Source organism: Trachypithecus francoisi, unplaced genomic scaffold (assembly GCF_009764315.1).
Source record: "Trachypithecus francoisi isolate TF-2019V2 unplaced genomic scaffold, Tfra_2.0 Lachesis_group20, whole genome shotgun sequence".
Classification (NCBI taxonomy): domain Eukaryota; kingdom Metazoa; phylum Chordata; class Mammalia; order Primates; family Cercopithecidae; genus Trachypithecus; species Trachypithecus francoisi.
The window spans coordinates 15,864,439-15,882,808 of record NW_022681466.1 but is presented as its reverse complement, the minus strand read 5'-3'; the positions used below and the strand labels follow the sequence as shown (position 1 = coordinate 15,882,808).

The following is an 18,370-nucleotide window of genomic DNA, read 5'->3' as shown; positions in this document are numbered from 1 at the left end:
TGAGACGGGATCTCACTCTGTCACCCAGGCTAGGGTGCAGTAGCACAGTCACAGCTCATCGCATCCTTGACCTGCAAGGCTCTCAAGTGGCCCTCCCACCTCGGCCTCCCAAAGTGCTGAGATTACAGGTGTGAGCCACCATGCCCAGCCAATTTATTTCCAAAGTAGTAATTATTTTTAAAAATAATTTTTAAAAAAGTAACTCTCTACTTAATTTCAGTTACTATAATAATGACTAAAAATCTTTCAGTTTTTGTTTTTTAAATATATAATTTGGGGTTTAATTATAATCTCATAGAACCAAAAATAAATTACAGAAAATATTTTCATTTCAAATACTCTGGTTAACAACTAACAAAGATGCATGATAGAGGTAGTCTGTTTATACTTTTTTTTCTTCTAAAGTCAACTTGATACAATTTAAATGTACATGGAAGAATTCCAAAGAAATCCGAACTTTAATAAATAAGGCAAAGCTTATTTATTATGCAGAAAAGCTGGTTTTCTACATAATTCAGAGTTCTCACAAACCACCTACTTGTTTTCTCTCTCTGCTCAAGACCCCAAAATGGTGGCTGTGTGGCCTGTTCTTTGGTTGGAAATGAAGTTCTTCTAATTCTGGTTAAACCATGGAGCTATGCTGAAAACTCAAAACTTTTTCACCTAGATTACCTTAGTTGGCCTTTTTTTCTCCCCCATTTCTACACATAAATATATCATTAAAATGCTACATTTTTATCATTTCTTCTTCTTTAATAAACATGTTAGAAAAGGGATGTAATTTTTAAGTGGGAAGATCTTTGAAAATGAGAAATCTGTATTATAAACAACTACCAATATGCTGAAAACACAATATCAGCAATTTAAAAATACTTCATTATTAACTGTTTCAGCCATTCCTCAACATTTTTATTAATTACCAAGTAGAAACTTTCTGCTCCATGAAGCTGTATGCCACCACAGTAACAATGATCATTTTGGCAAGAGCACCACCAATACACATGTATGATGAGAGCCTGCCAAAACACAGGAAAAAAATTACTTAATTGTATGAAGCTGGCTGTAAGTTTTTACAGTAGGAAACAGCCTATTATGTCTCAAGAGAAAACCATGCTGCAGGTATGCCCATGACTGGATGAATACTAATTCTATACTGAATTTTGTTTTAGTTGCAGCCACATTCAATTTACATCATTTAGCCCATTTTCAACAGTGACAAAACAGTAAGTCTCTTGAGTGGATTGTAAGCTTTGCTGATTGTGTATTAAAGACTATAAGCAAGAACCAAGGCTACTAGGTGAACCCATGCAAACAAGTTGTAAAAATTCCCAAAACAAAAACTCTATAGCTCACTACAGATGACACAATGAAGACTAGAGAGAAAAGCCACATAGTAATGCTACACCATTCAGCTCCAAGAAGCACATTATTTCTAGTGCAGTCCATATATGGTCACTGCTAAATGTCAAATCAGCAGTCTTATAGAGTTACAGTTTGGAACTAGTGGAGTCCACAGATCTAGACAGATATGCAACATGACAAAACCCAATTATACATATACTTCCAAATCCTTAAGATGAACAAACTAAACATCAGCAACTGAAGTTTGAAGCTTACACTAATTTTTAAACCTGTCATCCTGACAACCATAAAGAAAGAATTTTAATCAGTCAGGTAGAGCAAGGACCGACTAATGGCTGATGGGTAGTTGCACTTCCAACCACAACAATAACAACATGTTTTTAGTCTATGATGCAGGCATTTTGTCTTCTATACAGCTTAAAGTCATTCTCCCATCTGATCCCTCATTTTTTTTTTTTTTTTTTTTGAGATCGAGTCTCGCCCAGGCTGGAGTGCAGTAGCACAATCTCGGGTTCAAGAGATTCTCCTGCCTCAGTCTCCCGAGTAGCTGGGACTACAGGCGTGTGCCACCACACTCGGCTAAGTTTTGTATTTTTAGTAGAGATGGGGTTTCACCGTGTTAGCCAGAATGGTCTCGATCTCCTGACCTTGTGATCCACCCGCCTCGGCCTCCCAAAGTGCTGGGATTATAGGCGTGAGCCACCATGCCTGGTGCATTTTTTTTTTTTTTTGGGGACGGAGTCTCGCTCTGTCACCCAGGTTGGAGTACAGTGGCATGATCTCGGCTCACTGCAACCTCTGCCTTCCAGGTTTAAGCGATTCTCCTGCCTCAGCCTCCTGAGTAGTTGGGATTACAGGCGTGTGCCACCACGCCTGGCTCTTTTTTTATTTTTAGTAGAGACAGGGTTTCACCATGTTGGTCAGGCTGTTCTTGAACTCCTGACCTCGTGATCTGCCCGCCTCAGCATCCCAAAGTGCTGGGATTACAGGGGTAAGCCCCTGCGTCCAGCCCGATTCCTCATCTTCTAACTATGATAAAGGTCATAAAGGACCATATATCCTAAATAACACCAACTAATTCTGCTGTGATTGAATCCTAGACGGAGCTATGGCTTTAGATCAAGCTTTGTTTTGTAAAAATTTTGTCTTTAAGTAAGTGGAGGTTATAATATTTGAGACCTAAATAGCTCATAAAGCAATAACAACTTTTAAAATTCAAATTCAAAGTTTTTCGTAATAGGGATAAAATGTTAACACTTTCCAACTTGTTTTTAATAGAGATAATCAAGTTGTTTAGCAATTCTTTCATAATTTTCTTAAAAAGATGTTTTATTCTTGAGGAAAAATTTCACTGAAAGATATCTGGTTGGTTGAAGTAAATAAGGAAAATAGAACTTTTCCAAAAATATTATTAAATGCTTTACAAATGCTGGATTTTGACGTATTTTCAACATTTACCTATTAAAATTGAAATACCAATATCTCACTAACAAATCTGGGTTTCAGAAATTCACTAAAAGCATAATACATTATTGCATCTTCATGCCTCATTTCCCATCTTGCTGGTTTGCATCAAATCTAGCCTACTACAAAATAAAAAGACCTTAATCCTATACTCACAATAACCCTTCACACAGGCATATTCTTGGCACAAACCTGTGCAGAGACTTCCACGGTTACCAGCTGCTGCAGATTACCTTTAGTTAAAAAAAAAATGACTAGACCTTTAGCTCCTGCAATGATCTGTAGACTCCCAAAGCTGCATATTTCCAGCCACTTTTGAGTTGCATGCTGTAGCAAAACAGTCAGCACCTCTCAATAGATATTGCTGCAGAGAAAGATTTTAATTCAGCACTCTTTCTGTGTTAGAAGCAACACCATTTCCCCCTAAAAACAAAACAGCTTAATATAGCCAGCCAGCCATATAATTAAATATTTACTTATTATTTGGTGGGCATTCCTTAGGTGATAAGGGACTTCTTTTGTTTGGTGGGAGGGAGGGAACACTACCTACTTTGATGCCAATCACTGTAGGAGTTTCTCTTAAAACTTAAAATTTTCTGTGACCAAAAAAATGTCAAAAAAAGAGAAGAACACTTAAAATTTTACTTCCAAATGATCAGGCAACAGAAATGAGATCCCTCTTATCTTGTGTGTCATACCTTTTTTTTCACATCTTTATTCTCCCAGATCCTATGTCCTACTTCTATCTAATACAATGTAGGCCATGAAGTTCTCTCCTACAACCTAAACTATCACATCACAAATAATGTATATATTTATCTTTCAGAAGTAAATTTTCATTGAAAGTGTCATTACTAATATACATTTCTGAACATGCATTTATTTATTTAAAAAAATTAAATATCCAGCCTGAGCATTATATACTATTTGCTATTTTAACTGGAGAAGGTAGCACTACTTAATAAATAAGGCATATATCAATTCTACTCCTACTGAATGAGATTATTCAACAATGATTACTCAATTAGACTGCCTTCTGATAGTGTTCTCCTCATATGTGGCAGAAAAAGTCCTGGACATTATGAGAGGTAAAATAGCTTTAGCCTCATGTGCCATAGGAATGAAATTTCCAAAAATATTTCAGTGTATCCCTCTAGGCTTAAAAAATGTTAAATATCATTTAATTTAGTGGTTTAAAAAAAATTTGTTGAGTATCGTAATAATGAATACTAGGTTGCAAATTTCATCTAATTAAATTTCTTGCTGCTGCTGAGTATCCACAGAATTATAGCTTGTGTAAGAACATTAACCAACCATGCACCTTGTAGAATATGGTACTGGGGAGTTGATTCTGACAGCTCGGTCTTAAACTTAGACCCTCCTGTTTTTTGTTTGTTTTTGAGACGGAGTCTCGCTCTGTCACCCAGGCTAGAGTGCAGTGGCACGATCTCGGCTCACTGCAACCTCAGCCTCCCGGGTTCAAGCCATTCTCCTGCCTCAGCCTCCCGAGTAGCTGGGACTACAGGCGCCTACCACCACGCCCAGCTAATTTTTGTATTTTTAGTAGAGACGGGGTTTCACCATCTTGGCCAGGCTGGTCTCGAACTCCTGACCTTGTGATCCACCCGCCCTGGCCTCCCAAAGTGCTGGGATTACAGGTGTGAGCCACCGCACCCGGCCAGACCCTCCAGTGTTTTAAATTGAAATAGAAAAATTAAATTAGTTTGCAAATACAAGATACTGTCTAGCCTACAGATTTCATTACAAAATTCTGCCTTGTCATAATCCCCAAAATAATACAGAACAAGGCACAAACCCCAGTGATTTTTAACTTAGCAAAGTGGGCTTGGCATTTTATCCTTATGTCAAAACACAAGACTAGGCTTTCAGTGAAATATCAGATGAGAATTCTCCCTCTGCAGCATTATCACATGCGTCATCAATTACTGCCATGCCTAAGTCTAGCATCATGCCAGCACATTAAGACAGAAAGTACTATATGCAGTGTTCACTGGACCAGAAAGACAGAAATAAGAAAGGGAGGTGGGGAGAAAGAAACCCTAGAGAAGAAATTAAAAAAGGCAGACCGTGCAATACAAACCAGATCATGGCTGCTTAGCTAATATGGGCCAACTGCTGTGGAAGAAAAATGTCGAACACCCCAAGTTGTGTAAATTTCTGTAAACATCTAAACATACATACAAACACACACAACACCAACCTAATTAGGAACATAAATATATGTTGATCCTTTACTATGTTACAGTTTTGAAAATAAAAATTAAAGTTAAAATATCCGTATTCTCTAAATTGCCTTCTTATTTTCCTGAGGAAGAAGCTAGTGTTTCTTAAGGGGAAGGGGTGGGCTTGCCATGGATGGTTATAAAGATTAAGATTCCCTTTTTGACTTTTTTCCCCACTCAAGTTTTATCAATAACTCACTGAAATCATTATTAAACATGTACACTTAAGCACAAATAGTAAATGCTGACAATAATGACAAGTTTAGACATTTTAACAATAGACTGTGTTATTTAAAAATAATGGGTTTGGCCTCGCGCGGTGGCTCAAGCCTGTAATCCCAGCACTTTGGGAGGCCGAGACGGGCGGATCACGAGGTCAGGAGATCGAGACCACCCTGGCTAACACGGTGAAACCTCATCTCTACTAAAAAATACAAAAAACTAGCCGGGCAAGGTGGCGGGCACCTGTAGTCCCAGCTACTCGGGAGGCTGAGGCAGGAGAATGGCATGAACCCGGGAGGCAGAGCTTGCAGTGAGCTGAGATCCAGCCACTGCACTCCAGCCTGGGTGACAGAGCGAGACTCCGTCTCAAAAAAAATAAAATGGGTTTTTCAAAATGAAAATAATGTTCAAAAATTAAGAAGTTTTTTTAAAACTAAGAGCCAGGTAAATAAATCTCCTTGTTCTGTTGCTTGGTATCATCAGTGTCCAAAACTAAGTAGTGTGAAAAGATAGAAACAATCAGCTTTTGACAAAAACCAGACAATTCTTAAGCTACACAGACCAAACTTGCCATGTTTCACAAGAGTCTGGTAAATAAAACATATTACTCCTTGAATGTTTCTAATATAATATTTTTTAAAAATGTCCATACATACTCTACTTATGTAGGAACATTTCATACATAATTATATTGCCCAGGAGAGGTGAAGCCATAAAGGATCAAAATACATTTTACTCCTTTATTCAATTTACAAAATGCTAAACTTTAACTTGCTGCCTTCAACAAAGTATCAGTATGGGCCAGAAAGATATTTTTCCATCAAAATTCTAATGTGTTTCTAGATTTTTTTGGACTGATTTCCCAACATATTAAATATCAGATTACATCCCAAATTCTAATTGATTACTGTATGGCATGCAAGAAAACAACTCTAAACTGTACTATTGGTCATTAATAAGTTTAACTTCACTCACATCAAGTGTCACACGAACAGTACCTAACTAACTGGCTAAGACCCAAAATTAAGCACTGATTATCTTACCGATTCTATAGGCTTGTCAAGTGATGCTTGTTCAATTTCCAAGTGTCCTTCCTCATATTGATCAAAGTGATTACCCTGAAAAAAGATGATTACAATTATTTTTCAAAAGCAGTAAGTGTCAAATTAACAGTTTAACCAAACTAAGGGTTATTTTTAACTTTTCTTTTTATTTTTAACCTAAAAGAACACTGCAATCGTTCTTTTTCAGTAGACAATCAAAACCACACCACAAATTCCAACTTTTTAAAAATTTATAAAAATGGGCCAGGCGTGGTGGCTCATGCCTGTAATCCCAGCACTTCAGGAGGCTGAGGCAGGTGGATCACCTGAGGTCAGGAGTTCAAGACAAGCCCGGCTGAAACAGTGAAACCCCATTTCCACTAAAATTACAAAAAATTAGCTGGCTGTGGTGGCATGCGCCTGTAGTCCCAGCTACTTGGGAGGCTGAGGCAGGAGAACCGCTTGAACCTGGGAGGTAGAGATTGCAGTGAGCTGAGATTGGGCCACTACACTCCAGCCTGGGCAACAGAGCAAGACTCCATCTCAAAAAAGAAAGAAAGAAAGAAAAAAACTTTATAAAAATGTACTAGGGCTGGGCACAGTGGCTCACGTCTGTAATCCCAGCACTTTGGGAGGCTGAGGTGGGAAGATCACTTAAGGACAAGAGTTCAAGACCAGCCTGGGCAATACTATGAGACCCTGTTTCTAAAAACATTTTTTTAAATTAGCCACACATTGTGGTGTGAACCTGTAGTCCCAGCTACTCAGGGGGCTGAGGTGGGAGGATCACTTAAGCCCAGGAGGTCAAGGCTCCATGAGCTGTGATCAAGCCACTGCACTCCAAGTCTGGGTGACAGAACGAGACCCTATTTCAAACAAAACAAAACACAACTTATTAGGAATCTAGGCTTAGTAATCTGAACTTTTTTTCTCCTAACAAGTGTTGAAATTGTAAACTAAAACACTACCAACCATTTGGGACACCAACTCTTTTAGACTGACTACATTAGGAAGACTAGAGAGTCTTACAAAGAGCCATGCTGTTTTACCTTTTTTTTTTTTTTTTTTTTTGAGACAGAGTCTCACTCTGTAGCCCAAGCTGGAATGCAGTGTCACAATCTCAGCTCACCGCAACCTCCGCCTCCAGGGCTCAAGTGATTCTTGTGCCTCAGCCTCCCAAGTAGCTGGCACTACAGGTGCACGCCACTATGCCTGGCTAATATTTTCTATTTTAGTAGAGATGGGGTTTCACCATGTTGCCCAGGGTAGTCTCAAACTCCTGAGCTCAGGCGATCTGCCCACCTCAGCCTCCCAGAGTGCTGGGATTACAGGAGTGGGCCACTGCACCCAGCCTGTTTTACTTTTTTATAAGCAATATTGCATTAAACCTTTAATAATGAAGAAAACAAGTCATAGCAATGAAAATAAAATCTATATTTTAATAAATACTGCTCAATCTGGTAACATCATTTTAAGCCAAATCTGCTAAGATGTTAAACTTTAAATCAATTGATACCTCCCAGCTTTTCAAGAAATTAAAAATAAGTTCTTGACAGTTTCCAAAGCAATTATTCCTTAAGATGATCTGCAAAGGAGATAGACATGCCTGTATAATGATGTATTTGATCATAATCAAGCAAGTTGTCACTGCAACTAAAATAAGTAAAAACAGTTTAAACAAACGATAACTGCAGACAACTAAGAAGTTCCCTCTAATCATAGTTTTCACAAGTCTCCTTGCTTCATCAGGAAGGAATAGCTCATTATTTGGTTTTAAATCAAAATATCAATTTTCTGGTTCCCTTCTAGTCTTAAAGTGTAAGGCATTAGGATATGAGAGTTCCACAATGACCCAAATCAAAGGACTAAAGACTTCAGTCTTTTGGTCTAGCCTAAATGAATTCAGTGTGCGGAATGGTATAACTTGAATGTTAACCTAACAAAAAGTTACTTTGCCTTTTCAAGGTAAAATTTAAATTCTAATTCAATAAACAAAATTTAATGATGCGGAGCTCTAACATGTAATTTGTCAAATTGTACAGTAAGTATTACGTTTCTCTCACTAGACTGTGAAGTCCTTGAAGACAAGAACTGAGTCTTGTTTATTTCTTACACCTGATACTTAACATGACAGCCAAACACTAGGGAACAATTAGGTGCTAAAATTGTGTGGCAGTGCTGAACAAGTTCTAGAACAAGATGGTGGTGGTGATAGTAGTACAATACTGTTAATGTACTTAATGCCACTGAACTGTATACTTTTTTTTTTAAGAGAAGGGGGTCTCACTATGTTGCCCAGGCTGCCTTCAAACTCCTGGGCTCAAGGAGCCCAAGCCTCGGCCTCTTGACCAGCTGGAACTACAGGCGCCACATTACTACACTTGGCTTGGACTATATACTTCAAAATAGTTAAAGTGATAAATTTTATGTTACATGTATTTTACCACAATAAAAATAATAAAAACAAAAATTGTATGGTAAAGTCTATCCAAATAAAGGGAAAAAAAAGGAGAAAAATGGAATAGCAAGGGACAGGAATACGCCTTCCAAAGACAAAAAAAAAGGACTTAAGAGTGGGTATTTCAGGAATGAAAAAAAGCAATAATCAACAAATGATTTAAAAAATTAAAAACAGCTATTAATCCTGAAAGTCTGTCTTTTTGTTTTGTTTTGTTTGAGATGGAGTCTTGGTCTGTCACCCAGGCTAGAGCGCAGTGGTGCCATCATGGTTTACTGCAAACTCCGCCTCCCAGATTCAAGGGATTCTCCCACCTCAGCCTCTGGAGTAGCTGGGATTACAGGCACACACCACCACATCTGGCTAATTTTTGCATCTTTAGTAGAGACAGGGGCGGTCTCACCATGTTGGCCAGGCTGATCTCAAACTCCTGACCTCAAGTGATCCGCCCGCCTCAGCCTCCCAAAGTGCTGAGATTACAGGTTTGAGCCACCAGGCCCAGCCTGAAAGTCTGTCCTCAATTAACCTCCAAACACCTGCTACTTGGCATTTTAATTTCTACTGTAACACTTAACATTTTAAGTTACTTTAAAGGTATTAATTGCAAAGTACTTCTAAATTACTAAATCATAAATATCCAAATACTGAGATTAACTCAAACCTCATTATATTACAGAATACCAATGTACAGCTGAATATTGATTCTTTCACTCTACAGGTCTATACAATTTAATGATACAAGATAAACCAGGTGCAGTGGCTCATGCCTGTAATTCCAGCACTTTGGGAGGCTGAAATGGGAGCACTGCTGGAGGCCAGGAAGTTGGACATCAACTTGGGCAACATAGCGAGCAAGACCTTAAGCTAAGGCAGGAGGATCACTTCAGCCCAGGGGTTCAAGACGGCTATGAGCAGACTGAGCCACTGCATTCAGGACTGGGTAACAAATCAAGAGTCTGTCTCAAAAACAAAAAACAAACAAAACAAAACAAAACAAAAAAACAAAAACCTCATCCTAACAATAACTGTGTACTACTTTTTTAAAGTAATTAAACCTTTAGTTTATTTGTTTAGAGACAGAGTCTCTCTCTGTCACCCAGGCTGGAGTGCAGTGGAACCATCATAGCTTACTGTAACCTTGAACTCCTGGGCTCAAGCAATCCTCCCACCTCTGCCTCCCAAATAGCTAAGGCAACAGCATGCACCACCACACCTGGCTGTTTTTTATGTTGATTTAGGTGGTCTCAAACTCCCGGACTCAAGTGATCCTCCTGCCTCTGCCTCTGCCTCTAAAACTTCTGGGATTACAGGCGTAAGTCATCAAGCCTGGCCTACAGTACTTAACTTAGGACAACTATGTGATGGTTTTAAACAAAAAAAGAATTGCCCCAAAATATATCACTATCAAATGTGACATTTAAAGTACAAACACAGATTATTAAAGAACTACCAATTAATTCTACACAAAAGAAAATGGACACCTTCTAGGAAAAACCGTTTCAGCTCATCCTTGCTGCATGAAAAATCACACAAGTTTTTCCAAACAGAAAATGAATCATTGGCAAAATCTTCTTTTAATCTTAGGCTTAAATTTATTTTAGAAAACCCTTCTGTAGATTACAAACTACTGTCAGCAAATGCCAGGTTCCAAATAAGACATTTAACAAATTTCTAAATACAGTCAGCTAATTAACTTTTCAAGTCATTCTGGATCTGTCAGATGCCATACAAATCTGGATTAATAATATAGACAATTCAACAGAGAAATTTTAATGTTTTCAATAAATGGCACTAGAACCAGGTTTCCATATGCCAAACAAAGAGCTTCAATCCATACTTTGAATAATAAAAAAAAAGAACTCAAAATGCACTGCAGACCTAAATGTAAAACTGAAAATAATATATTCTAGAAGAAAAAATACAAGAGAAAACTCTTTGTGACCACAGGCTAGACAAATATTTTCTTAGAGACAACCCCAAAGCACAATCAATACACGGAATAAAAAACTGATGGCTGGGCACGGTGGCTCACACCTGTAATCCCAGCACTTTGGGAGGCCAAGGTGGGTAGATCACAAGGTCAGGAGTTCGAGACCAGCCTTACCAACATGGTGAAACCCTGTCTCTACTAAAAATACAAAAATTAGCTGTGTGTGGTGGTGCACACCTGTAATCTCAGCTACTCAGGAGGCTGAGGCAGGAGAATCGCTTGAACCAGGAGGCAGAGGTTGCAGTGAGCCGAGAGCGCACCACTGCACTCCAGCCGGGGAGACAGAACAAGACTCTGTCTCAAAAAAAAAAAAAAAAAATTGATAAGCTGGACTGGGAGAAAATATTTACAAATCTTATTCCTTTTTTAAAAAAATCAGAAACCAATGAATGCTGAACAAATCCATACCTGATTAAAAACTTGTATCCAGAAAATATACAGAATTCTCAAAGAGGGGAAAAAAAACCCAATTTTTAAAGTGGGCATAGATTTAAACATTTCATCAGTGATAAACAGGTGGCAAGTAAGCACATGAAAACACATTCAACATTATTAACCATTAAGGAAATACAAACTAGAAGCATTAAGGAAATATAACCATTAAGGAAATACAAAGCATTAAGGAAATACAACCATTAAGGAAATACAAACTAGAAGCACAATATTTTAATGCCTATTAAAATGGCATTTAAAAAAAAAATGCAGCAGGGAGCGGTGGCTCACGCCTGTAATCAATCCCAGCACTTTGGGAGGCCGAGGCGGGTGGATCACGAGGTCAGGAGTTCAAGATCAGCCTGGCCAACATGGTGAAACTCCATCTCTACTAAAAAAAATACAAAAATTGGCCAGGCACGGTGGTTGACATCTATAATCCCAGCACTTTGGGAGGCCAAGGAGGGTACACCACCTGAGGTCGGGAGTACAAGACCAGCCTGACCAACATGGAGAAACTTCGTCTCTACTAAAAAAAAAAAAATACAACATTAGCCAGGTGCGGGGGCTCATGCCTGTAATCCCAGCTACTCAGGAGGCTGAGGCAGGAGAATCGCTTGAACCCGGGTGGCAAAGGTTGCAGTGAGCCGAGATCATGCCACGGCACTCCAGCCTGGGTGACAGAGTGAGACTCCAGTCTCAAAACAAAACAAAAAAAAAAATGCTAATACCACTTCTTTTTTATTTGCTTGTTTGGAGACAAGAGTCTCTCTCAGTTGTCCAGGATGGAATGCAGTGGCACCATCATGGCTCACTCCAGCCTCAACTCTCCTTGGGGTTTAAGCCACCCTTCCCATCTCAAGCTCCTCAGTAGCTGGGACTAGAGGTGCACACCACCACATCAAGCTAATTTTTGTATTTTTGGTAGAGATGGGGTTTTGCCGTATTGCCCAGGCTGGTCTCGAACTCCTGGGTTCAATCTGCCCATCTTAGCCTCCCTAAGTGCTGGGATTACAGGCGTGAGTCCTCCTCTGATAAAACTTCAGATGAGCAACTTTCATGCATGCTGGTGAGAACATAAAATAGTACAGTCAACTTAAAACACTTGTCTGTGAATGTTTATAACAACTTTATTTGTACGCTAGAAACTATCCGAATATCTGTCTATTGGGAAGTGAACTTTAAAAACTATGGTACACCCCGTACAATGAGATATTACTCGGCACTAAAGAGAAACAAATTATTCATATAACAGAGATGAATCTCAAATGCTTTATGCTGAGTGAAAAGAAGCCATACTCAAAAGGCTTCCATATATAGGACATTCTGGAAAAAACAAAGCTAAAGAAAAGAAAAAGATCAGTGATTGTCAGAAGCTATACACTGGTTGTTGTGGTGGCTGCACTATGATGTTATTTTGTCAATACTCAAATTGTACTTTTTTTTCACCATCTTATGGTGCTGATAAACTGTACGTGTAAATGGGTGAATTTCACTGTATCTTAATTGTACTTTAATTTTTTGAAAAATGGTAAAAACAGGCTGAATATTTCTATATTCCCCTCTAAAAAAATGTATTTTTTGAACACTTAAATTCAAATCCTGTTCCGTAGGCAGATTATGGTGGCAGTTATAAGAATCTATAAATGTGTGGCCGGGCGCGGTGGCTCAAGCCTGTAATCCCAGCACTTTGGGAGGCCGAGACGGGCGGATCACGAGGTCAGGAGATCGAGACCATCCTGGCGAACACAGTGAAACCCCGTCTCTACTAAAAATACAAAAAACTAGCCGGGCGAGGTGGCGGGCGCCTGTAGTCCCAGCTTCTCGGGAGGCTGAGGCAGGAGAATGGCGTAAATCCGGGAGGCGGAGCTTGCAGTGAGCTGAGATCCGGCCACTGCACTCCAGCCTGGGCGACAGAGCGAGACTCCGTCTCAACAAAAAAAAAAAAAAAAAAAAAAAAAAAAATACAACATTAGCCAGGTGCGGGGGCTCATGCCTGTAATCCCAGCTACTCAGGAGGCTGAGGCAGGAGAATCGCTTGAACCCGGGTGGCAAAGGTTGCAGTGAGCCGAGATCATGCCACGGCACTCCAGCCTGGGTGACAGAGTGAGACTCCAGTCTCAAAACAAAACAAAAAAAAAATGCTAATACCACTTCTTTTTTATTTGCTTGTTTGGAGACAAGAGTCTCTCTCAGTTGTCCAGGATGGAATGCAGTGGCACCATCATGGCTCACTCCAGCCTCAACTCTCCTTGGGGTTTAAGCCACCCTTCCCATCTCAAGCTCCTCAGTAGCTGGGACTAGAGGTGCACACCACCACATCAAGCTAATTTTTGTATTTTTGGTAGAGATGGGGTTTTGCCGTATTGCCCAGGCTGGTCTCGAACTCCTGGGTTCAATCTGCCCATCTTAGCCTCCCTAAGTGCTGGGATTACAGGCGTGAGTCCTCCTCTGATAAAACTTCAGATGAGCAACTTTCATGCATGCTGGTGAGAACATAAAATAGTACAGTCAACTTAAAACACTTGTCTGTGAATGTTTATAACAACTTTATTTGTACGCTAGAAACTATCCGAATATCTGTCTATTGGGAAGTGAACTTTAAAAACTATGGTACACCCCGTACAATGAGATATTACTCGGCACTAAAGAGAAACAAATTATTCATATAACAGAGATGAATCTCAAATGCTTTATGCTGAGTGAAAAGAAGCCATACTCAAAAGGCTTCCATATATAGGACATTCTGGAAAAAACAAAGCTAAAGAAAAGAAAAAGATCAGTGATTGTCAGAAGCTATACACTGGTTGTTGTGGTGGCTGCACTATGATGTTATTTTGTCAATACTCAAATTGTACTTTTTTTTCACCATCTTATGGTGCTGATAAACTGTACGTGTAAATGGGTGAATTTCACTGTATCTTAATTGTACTTTAATTTTTTGAAAAATGGTAAAAACAGGCTGAATATTTCTATATTCCCCTCTAAAAAAATGTATTTTTTGAACACTTAAATTCAAATCCTGTTCCGTAGGCAGATTATGGTGGCAGTTATAAGAATCTATAAATGTGTGGCCGGGCGCGGTGGCTCAAGCCTGTAATCCCAGCACTTTGGGAGGCCGAGACGGGCGGATCACGAGGTCAGGAGATCGAGACCATCCTGGCGAACACAGTGAAACCCCGTCTCTACTAAAAATACAAAAAACTAGCCGGGCGAGGTGGCGGGCGCCTGTAGTCCCAGCTTCTCGGGAGGCTGAGGCAGGAGAATGGCGTAAATCCGGGAGGCGGAGCTTGCAGTGAGCTGAGATCCGGCCACTGCACTCCAGCCTGGGCGACAGAGCGAGACTCCGTCTCAACAAAAAAAAAAAAAAAAAAAAAAAAAAGAATCTATAAATGTGTTAAAATTCATAGAACTAGGCTGGGCATGGTGGTTTACACCTGTAATTCCAGCATTTTGGGAGACCAAGGCAGGCATATCACTTGAGGTCAGGAGTTTGAGACCTGACTGGTCAACATGGAGAAACTCCATCTCTGCTAAAAATACAAAAATTATCTAGGTGTGGTGGTACACACCTGAGATCCCAGGTCCTCAGGAAGCCGAGGCAGGAGAATTGCTTGAACCTACGAGGCAGAGGTTGCAGTGAGCCAACGTGTCACCACTGCACTCCAGCTTGGGCGAGAGTAAGACTCTTGTCTCAAAAATAAATAACCCCATGTTCTCACTCGTAAGTGGGAGTTGAACAATGAGAACACACGGACACAGAGAGGGGAACATTACACACTGGGGCCTGTCAGGGGGTGGGGGGCAAGGGGAGGGAGAGCATTAGGACAAATACCTAATGCATACGGGACTTAAAACCTAGATGAGGCCGGGCGCAGTGGGTCACGCCTGTAATACTAGCACTTTGGGAGGCCAAGACGGGTGGATCATGAGGTCAGGAGTTCAAGACCAGCCTGGCCAACATGGTGAAACCCCCGTCTCTACTAAAAATACAAAAAATTAGCCGGGTGTGGTGGCTGGTGCCTGTAATCCCAGCTACTCAGGAGGTTGAGGCAGGAGAATCGCTTGAACCCAGGAAGCAGAGATTGCAGTGAGCCGAGATCGCACCACTGTACTTGAGCCTGGGCGACAGAGCCAGACTCCATCTCAAAAAAAAAAAAAAAAAAAAAAAGTCTAGATGACGGGTGCATAGGTGCTGCAGATCACCATGGCACATGTATACCTATGCAAGAAACCTGCATGTTCTGCACATGTATCCCGGAACTTAAAGTAAAATTAAAAAAAAAAATTTCTATCAAAAAATAAATTCATAGAAATGCGTATCAAAACAAGTCAATACTACTGCACGTTAATTTTTAAAACTAAAACTAAAAAACATGTACAGAGCAGCTCTAGAATACATTAGAAGCTTGTAGAAGTTAACTCTTAGAAATGGGTGTCTAAGAGATATGAGAGGTAGGCTATTTTTAATTGCATTTTTTTCTTTTGAATTTCATACTTACTGCATTTTAAAATAAAATTTAAAATATTTAATCAGAAATTTATTTTATTTATTTTTTTGAGACACAGTCTTGCTGTGTTGCCCAGGCTGGAGTGTAGTAGCACGATCACAACTCACTGCAACCTCCGTCTCCTGGGTTCAAGCAATTCTTAAGCCTCAGCCTCCCAAGAAACTGGTATTACAGGCATGCACCACCAGGTTCAGCTAATTTTTGTTTGTTTGAGACAGAGTCTCAATCTGTTGCCCAGGCTGGAGCACAGTGGCGTGATCTAGCTCAATGCAACCTCTACCTCCCAAGTTCAAGCAATTCTCCTGCCTCAGCCTCCCGAGTAGCTGGGACTACATGCAAATGCCACCACGCCCGGCTAATTTCTGTATTTTTAGTAGAGACAGGGTTTCATTGTGTTAGCCAGGATGGTCTCGATCTCCTGACTTCGTGATCCGCCCACCTCAGCCTTCCAAAGTGCTGGTATTACAGGCATGAGCCACCATGCCAGCCCAATTTATTTGTTTATTTATTTATTTATTTTAGCAGAAACAGGGTTTCACCATGTTGGCCAGGCTAGTCTCGAACTCCTGGCCTCAAGCAATTTGCCTGCCTCGGCCTCCCAAAGTGCTGGGATTACAGGTGTGAGCCACCATCTGAAGCCCAGAAATTTATTTTAAATGGCTTTGATTCAAACATACATTTAGTTTTCATTTTAAAAGCTCAAAGGTAAACACAAAATAACATAAAAATATCCATTAAGGTTATACGAAACTTTTTAAAATTTAAAGTCACAGACCACCTAATTTTCTTGCCTGGCTTCTCAATATTTGACATCAGAGTTGCCCTTTTGCAGCTGAAAAGTTGGCTATAAAAAACATGGGCAAACCAGGTGTGGTGGGTGGTTCACACCAGGTGGGTGGGTGGTAATCCCAGTGCTTTGGGAGGCCACCTCTGACACATTTTTATTAACTAAAGTCCATACCATATTCAGATTATCTTAGCGTTCCTCTAATGGTCTTTTTCTGTTCTAGGATCCCATAGAGGATACTACATTACATTTTGTTGTCATGTCACTTTAGGAATCTCCTGGCTATGACAGTTTCAAAAAACTTTTAAAAAGTAAAAACTAAATGTTGTAACTGTCATGTAAATTATGGCCTAATTTAATATTTCAATTTATCGTAAGTGCTAAGATGTGTCCTAGAGCATAGTGGGACCCTTTGTCTAATTTTTATTACGTATTTGTTTGTGATCCAATCTCAGCTCACTGAAGCCTCAACCTCCCACCTCAGCCCCACAAGTGTTGAGACCACAGGCACATGCTACCATACCTGGCTACATTTTTTTGTATGTTTTTTAGAGACTGGGTTCCATCATGTAGCCCAGGACGGTCTCCAACTCCTGAGCTCAAGAGATTGCCCGCCTCAGCCTCCCCAAGTGCTGGGATTACAGGTGTGAGCCCACCATGCCCAGCCTGTTTTTATTTTATTTTCTGAGACAAGGTTTCACTGTCACCCATGTTGGAGTGCAGTGAAACAATCTTGGCTCACTGTAACCTCCACCTCCTGGGCTCAAGTGATTCTCCCACCTCAGCCCCCACTAGTGGCTGGGACTACAGGCGCGAGCCACCACACCCGACTAATGTCTTCATTTAAAAAAATTTTTTTTGTAGACTTGGAGTGTTACCATGTTCCCAGCATGGTTTCAAACCCCTGGCCTCAGGTGATCCCCCTGCTTCAGTCTCCAGAAGTGCTAGGATTACAGGCTTGAGCCACAGTACCTGGCCTTTACTAATACTTGATTTTTTGTTTATTTTTGATATAGGGTCTTGCTCTGTCACCCAGGCTGGAATGCAGTGGCACAATCTCGACTCACTGCAGACTCTGTCTCTTGAGCTCAAATGATCTTCCCACCTTGACCTCCCAAAGAGCTGGGATTGCTGCTGTGAGACATCTCGCCCAGCCTCTAGTAAACAGTTTTTAAAAGCAAATCTGGCCAGGCTACTATTCCCTCAATGAGAGTGCCCCCACTCTTCCCGTGCCCCCACACTCTTCCCGTTCCCCCAGCCCTAAGACCAACTCACTTTTACTTTGAAGTCTTGTCTGACACTCCTTCTCTGTGCTCCTTTAGCTTTATGTTCATACCCTCGTTACGGTACTTGTACTGTGATTCTCTGTTTACTTATCTCCTCTACCATAAAGCATGTTCTTTAAGTCCAGGTCCTCTTTCTTCTTCTATATACCCTATATAAGAACATTTTCTAGTACATTAGTGAATATTACGTGTTGATTTAGAATAACTAAGGGTCTCCCTGTCACCCAGGCAGTGGCCCAATCATAGCTCACTGCAGCTTCTACTTCCTAGGCTCAATTGATTCTACCACCTCAGCACCCCCAGGTAACTGGGACTACAGGCATGTACTAGCACGCCTGGTTAATTTTTGTTTAATGTGCTTTTTTTTGTTTTGTTCTTGGTAGAGACAGGGTTCTGCCATGTTGCCTATGTCAATAAAATGAGAAGAGGCTGGTTCATACAAGACAGTTTATATTTTATTCAAGTTAACCAAGGCAAAGACTCAGTTCTTTCATATTCTTGCTCTTGCCCACTCCCTTCTCTCCATTTTTTTCCATTTCTTTTTTTTCTTTAACAGCCTGTGTTGCCCAGGC

General features: G+C 40.3%; 1 protein-coding gene across 7 annotated transcripts in view; it reads right to left on the bottom strand.

Annotated features, from left to right (window-relative positions):
• GPATCH8 (G-patch domain containing 8) overlaps positions 1-18,370 on the bottom strand; it is a 116,314-nt gene that overhangs the window by 76,320 nt on the left and 21,624 nt on the right. For 5 of the 7 annotated variants that reach the window (XM_033182741.1, XM_033182742.1, XM_033182744.1 and 2 more), the window contains exon 2: positions 6,335-6,409. In XM_033182741.1, the coding sequence (XP_033038632.1) occupies positions 6,335-6,409 (75 nt within the window). Of the gene's footprint in view, positions 1-4,927; positions 4,963-6,334; positions 6,410-18,370 lie in introns of those variants that run through there. The other 2 variants (XM_033182743.1, XM_033182747.1) reach the window with 2 other exon arrangements.